The following is a 6,456-nucleotide window of genomic DNA, read 5'->3' on the forward strand; positions in this document are numbered from 1 at the left end:
CACCATCGGTTCCTGCGTTAGCTCTGGGGAGCATGTCCCCAAGATTCATAGTAGCAGATGATACCCCAGTGCTACTTCCCCAGTCCTTCACATCATCCATTTCTTACTGTTCAGTAACGCATCCTCCTCTTGCCTGGTGACATTTGTCTTTGTCAGATTTCATAGACTAGCTCTTTTTTTTTTATTATTTGTTACAGTCAGCAGAGAAAGCTTTAAATAGCATCTTAACACCCCTCACCTCCAGGTCCCTCAGAACTGTCTTTAGTAATTTCTTTCTGACTCAACATTCCATTTTTCAGAAGGTCCGTTGCTGCCTCTGCTTTGGCCACGGGGGTTTTACGGTTCTGACAGCTCTGTTGTCCTCTCCGGATATTTCCTGTGTGCTTCACTGTCAAAAACCTAAATAAAGAGCTTCTGTTAGGAATTTTTCACTTACTATTACATTTTTAGCATTTCTTTGAAAAATCATGTTAATGCCCTGAAATACTGACGGTGTCAGACCAGTTGGCCTGTGCTTTTCATTTCTCCCTTAAGTACAGGTACTGCCTTGCCGTCCTCCAACGACAGTGGTACAAACCTCACGAACTAGATCAAAGTATATGTTGCCAGACACCTCATTTCCTGTCCTGCCTTCAGAATGGAAATGAGAGGGACCCACCACATTAAACGATTTTGAGGTTTTTTGTCCACCTCAGTTGTGTTAACTGCCTTTTACTTACGGTATTTCGATTCCATGGTCAGCATCATGATCATCATTGAAAACTGAAGCACTAGTTTAATTCTTGGCCCCCACACAGGTAATTTTTCTGTATCCCCTCTCCTTTAATGCTGTTTGTTATGATCTTCATGGAATTTGTAGTGGAAAAGTTCAGCCTGTAGTGCTGAAATCACAGAATTGTTTAGGTTGGAAAAGACCTTTCAAGAGCACCACAACTGTTAACCCAGCACTGCCAGGTTACCCCTAAATCATGTCACACAGCCTTTACATACCTCCAGGAATGGGGACTCCACTTCCACGGGCAGCCTGTTCCAATGCTTGACCACCTTTTTGGAGAAGTAGGTTTTTTGTAATATCCAACCTAAACCTCCCCTGGCGCAACTTGAGGCCATTTGCTCTTGTCCTTGTCATTTGGGAGAACGGACTGACCCCCAGCTCACTACGACCTCCTTTCAGGTAGTTGCAGAGAGTGGTAAGGTCTCCCCTCAGCCTCCTTATCTTCAGGCTGAATGACCTCAGTTCCCTCAGCCGCTCCTCATAGGACTTGTGCTCCAGACCCTTCACCAGTTTTGTTGCTCTTCTCTGGACACGCTCCAGCATCTCAATGTCCTTCTCTTAGTGACCCAAATATTTGTTCCTCAGCAGAGAAATACTGTGCTGCCCAGGGTGTGCTGGTCTTGGGGATTTCAAGTTCAGCCTCCCCTTTACAGAGTAGTATTCAAACAGAGTGAACTCACCTTCCGCAGTGACACCAGGAGCCCCATCATGCAATCTTACTTTGTACAGCTTGAGGGAGGGAGGATGCCTCAAACTACCGATTTGAATGCAGAGGTGATGCCAGTGCTGCATGGGAGCAGATGGGCTCTCCCGGGGCTACTCTGTTTGGCAGGTGGTTGTGGCAGCCCTCGCAGTGAGACCTGTAAGCTGGAGAAGCCATGGACACAGCCTGGTTAATTTTTTAGCCATTTTTTACTTGCAGTCAGAAACAAGTCACTGTTCGCTATCACGTTTTGGCAATATTTGAGGTTATGTGTTACTGTTAGATAGTTTGGTACCTGTTCTTGTCAGTAGTCACCAGTGCACACTTTTGGAAACCTTTACAAGGGTAAGATTTTCAGCAGTTTAATCTTAGACTTGCACAAAGATTTTAAGGGGCTGAGAGTGAGCCTGGAAGTGGAAACACTTCTCCGAGATGTGCTCTCCTCCCTGTACAGTCATACTGTGGGACAGGATGGGCCCAGAGCAGAGCGTTTTTTTGTTTGATTCGTGGGTACTGACAGGACACGCTTGTACTGTCCACGTACAGACACAGATGGGCAGGGTACACTCTCTGCTTTCGTTCCTCTCTTGTCTGTCAGCACCCCTCCCGCCCTGCGAGACAGAAAGAGGACGGGGCCAGCAGTGGGCAGCACATCTTGACTTTCTGTTTCCAGCAGGTCTCTCCTCTTTCTCCAGCAAGTGATGCACTGTGTACACTTGCTTTCTTGGGGTCTTTCTGACAGCACCCAGAGAGCTGCTTCTGCAGGTGTTGCACCCTGCCTAGAATGTCCTGCTGTGGCTTGCGTGTCCCGCTGGGCCGGTGGTGGTTTTAGTCTCCTGCACGCACATGCTCAGACTCGGGAGGCTGTCTGAAGACAGTGTTTCTTCTGCCCTCGAAGTTCTGTAGCCACAGGGATGTACAGAAACTCAGACCTGCGAGCTGACATCTGATGGCATTTTATGGGCAGCAGATAACAGCCAGGGACAACAATCAAGTTCCAAAACAACTTTGCTTAAAAATAGTATGGCCTCTGTGCCCCTGTACTGGATGGTGTAGCGTGCTTGTGAAGCTCCAGGCAAGCCGTGTTCAGCTTCCAGTGTCGGGTGAGAACCCACCACCCTCCTCAGCAGTTCAGAGGACATCACAGAATCACCACAGGGTCTCTGAAGTACGTTTCATAGCGTCTGTCTCAGACATATGCCTGGGAAGGGAGGTGGCAATGGAGGAGCAGGGGGCAACCAGCAGTTGGTCTTTGCCACCGCGGTGGATGACCTGTGGGTAGACCGAGATAATATTGCTGGTCTGAGTGGCAGAAAGGTTCTTACCACTCCGTTTGTTTTGGTGTGAACCACACTGACAAGTTCCCCTCTTTGATGGAACTGAAATCCCGCAGCTGCTGCCGCTGCTTGTGTTGGTCGTTGGTGGAAGATGTAGGCAGCAGCAGGTGCTGCCTTCTCAGGAAGGATTCAGGCCAAGGGCGTGCTTGCGTGGAGATGGACCAGAATCGCCTGTGCGTGGCTTGGTTTGGAATGCATCTGCTCTGCTGCACTGTCAGCAAATGGCTCGCAGTGAGGCAGTGGCCCGAGTGTTCTAGACCGACATCCTAGGACTGGGGCGGTTCCTGTAAAACTCGGGTTTGTTGGCTGACGAAGGAGGAAAGGCCTGTGGCATTCTTCGCCCATGGTGTGAGCGTGCGTGTGAATGAGTGCCTTTGTGTGCGGGAGACGCACTAGAGACCACAGAAAATCGGAAATGATGTGTACCGTGGAGTCCTGGGGGAACATACTGCTTGCTGCAGGAACGATTTTGACATTGGACTTACTCGTCTCCTTTGAGGACCTCGAGCAAGCTTGCAGTGTGCTGCCCTTCCTAAGTAATGACTCTCAGCCTGGATGAGCTGCTGTGAATGCAGAGCGGGAGAAACACGGAACAGGGATTAGTCGCTCACAGGGATATCGAGAAATTTTTCTAATGCCAGAAATGTTTCTGTTTGCAGGGGAACTCCGACACATTACCAAGCTGAAACCTTGGAGTCTTTTTGATGTGCTTGTGGAGAAGTACGGTTGGCCTCATGAAGACGCTGCACAGTTTACAGATTTCCTGATCCCCATGCTAGAGATGGTCCCAGAGAAACGCGCTTCAGCTGGAGAATGCCTTAGGCATCCGTGGCTGAATTCTTAGCAGAGTCGCCCAGCTGTAAAAACAAAAGCCAGCAACCACTTTCCAATGCTTCGGACCTAAACGGTGACTGTCACAAATTCTTTAGCAGGATCTCACGTAAGCTGGCTTCGACCCTCAGACCTTTATTTTGATTGAGGTACTGTTTGACATTTTGCTTTTTGTGCACTGTGTTCTTGGGGAAGGGTAGTCTTTCTGTCCTCAGCTAGTAGTTTACTCACCCACTTTCTTCAGAAAACACTTAACGTGTCTTTAAGCATTGTTTCTTGTGTTGTGTGGCATTCAGATGTCAGATTTTTGAACAAAGGAAACTTCCCCCCATGTGTTTTGGCAAGTTTTGTAACTATTTATGAAAAAAATAATATTTTAGCTGATGCATATTATATAATTTACGAGCGTAAGAAATTTATCGAGTCAGAACTGAGTTACGGTGAGGAACTGTACAATTTTATCTTCTGGCAGAAGGATGTCATCCTTGTATTATAGTGTATGTAAATGCACCTGTAAATGTTTATTGCCATTTAAATATGGGACTGGGGACTCAATTTCAGAGTACAGCGACTAAGTTTTAGAGAGCTTTATAGCAAACCAATTGCATGTAGTGGACTGACTGACTTACTTAAAACTGCTTTAAGGAACTGTGTAAACGTTATTCTGCAGCAGTTCCTGTTCATTGGATTTTAAACAAAAAGTGGCTGGTTTACAGGATTTCATTCCCCAAATGGCACTTTAAAGGAAGGCTAGACTTCTTTCCAGTCGAGTATGCATTATCATTAGCACTCCCTTTTAGAACTTTTGCCTATTTTAAGTGCTTTTAAGAAAAGAAAAATAGCAATTTCCCTTACAATGTGATAGTGAAGACATGGTACCATATGGTGTTGCCTTTTTATAAGCACTGTAAGTTGTACTACACCTTAAGAGAAAAAAAAATTTAAAAAGTCGAGCATGAGAACCACTCTCTGTATAGAATTACTGATCTTTTATAATAAAAGCGTGTGCTTGGCATCAGTGAAGGAAGGATGTAGCTGCAGATATTTACAGTGCAGTGGATAAAGTAGCCCGAGAAGTGAGGTCATGCTCATTCCATTCATAGCTTTACATGTTTCTAAAACAAATTGCACTAGCTTTCTTCTTTCCCGTTACTAGACATAGGATACCCATTGTAAGTTGCACGCAACAATTACGCGTTTCCTAGGAGAAAAGAGCTGCATAGGCTGAAGCTTATAGGCAATACAGGTTTTAGAATGTACAGTGCGGAGGTGTGTTTTGGCCTCTTTTAGAAGTCAGTGGGATGAATGTAAGCTTATGTCTGACCTTCATGTAACTACAGTGCCACTTTTTTCTTGACTTTGTCCATATGGAATTTATTCACATGCCTTTGCAATAACTAGATCGTGAGAAGATAGCCCCATGCTGTAACAATAACCAGTTGTTTGAGGTGCTTGCAGTTGTCTAATTAAAGTGTTTTGTTTTTTCAGACAGTGTGCTGGTCATTGCACTCTTTGCTAGCTGTGACTCCAACTGTTCGGTTGCTAGAGGCCTGTGTCGCGGTGGTGGTGGGCGGGGGCTGTCTGAGCCTGGGCAAAGTGAAAAGCAGCTTTCTGTGGTCAGTTATGAAATGCGTCACCTGCTGTAACGTGGCGCGAGGGGCTGTGTGCGCATCAGGGGTTGCTTGGTGAAACATGACAAGATGAAAACGGAGTATTTCATACCACGTGTTTAACCACTGTAAACAAACAAACGATTACCTGGTCCCCAGTAGGCTGGTGCAGCCACTCCTCCAAAAAGAAATGGCAAAGCTACTAGAGCACAGGGCACACACGGTGGGGAGAAACTTGTCCAGCAGCTGGGTTTCAGGACCACATGCCTTCACCCTCCACACCCTGAGTCCTTCACACTGGAACTGCTCTAACAAACAGCTGCAAGGACAACACTGGCAAAAAACGATGATGTCACAATGGACTCCAGAGCTAGAGGTAAAAATTTTCTCTTTCTTTGGCTTCACCCCTGGCCTAGCCTCTGACGGTGCCCAGTTGCTGCAGCTGATTAGAAGCTTGTTCTGGGATATGCAGCCAGTGCTGGCCCTTGAGCCAAGTGCAGCACAGACACAAGCCAAGGGAGGCGAGCGACCGTATGGCACCAGGGCACCTCTGCCCTTGGCTTGGCGCTGGCAGTACTACGGAGCTTGGGCAACCCTGCACAGTGACGGTCCTGTTCTGCCACCTGGTGCACTGACTCCTTATGCTGCTCCAAGTCCTGGCCCTGTACATATGTATTTTACACCCTCTTCTATTTGAGAGGCAATAAGGACCCCCTTCAGAGGAAGGGGGCTATAGCGGGTGAGACGGATGTTTCCAAGATTGGTATCTGAGCAGTCAGGTTGGGCAGGTTGAGATTTTCTGTTGTTGTTGACAGTCTAATCGTGGTCTACCCCCTGCTGTTCCATACAGTGTCTGTCTGTTTCGCACAGCCAGCAGTCGGTCAGGAAAGTATTCCTAATGCACTGTTTCTACTGATTTTTTTCAAATCAGAGGCAAATTAGAATTTAAAGTAAAGTAGCCCCATATTTTTTCTATGTGTTAAGAAGAATTACCACCTTTTTCCAGTGAGTAGGAACAGCCACTTCACATCCTGTTTCAGGTTTTCTTCTCTGGATCAGAGGTGGAGCCATCCAGCACAGTCCTGTTAGGTGAGCAGAATTTAGAGCAGTCACTGCTGAGATGTAAAGAGACTTGTCACACATCTTATAGAACTATGTGCCTGGTAAGTGCAGCAGCACCATCTTCACTGCTGCTCTTCA

The 6,456-nt window shown here is 46.8% G+C and overlaps 1 protein-coding gene across 1 annotated transcript in view; it reads left to right on the forward strand.

The window, feature by feature from the left end:
- The window catches only part of SRPK2 (SRSF protein kinase 2), a 95,605-nt gene extending 90,472 nt beyond the window's left edge, over window positions 1–5,133 (forward strand). Inside the window, exon 15 of the mRNA XM_010133196.1 lies at window positions 3,475–5,133. Within this exon, the coding sequence (XP_010131498.1) occupies window positions 3,475–3,659 (185 nt within the window). The 3' untranslated portion in view covers window positions 3,660–5,133. The remainder of the gene's footprint in view (window positions 1–3,474) is intronic.
- The last annotated feature ends 1,323 nt before the right edge of the window (window positions 5,134–6,456 follow it).

The sequence above is a fragment of the Buceros rhinoceros genome, unplaced genomic scaffold (assembly GCF_000710305.1).
Source record: "Buceros rhinoceros silvestris isolate BGI_N320 unplaced genomic scaffold, ASM71030v1 scaffold2313, whole genome shotgun sequence".
In the NCBI taxonomy this organism is placed as follows: Eukaryota; Metazoa; Chordata; class Aves; order Bucerotiformes; family Bucerotidae; genus Buceros; species Buceros rhinoceros.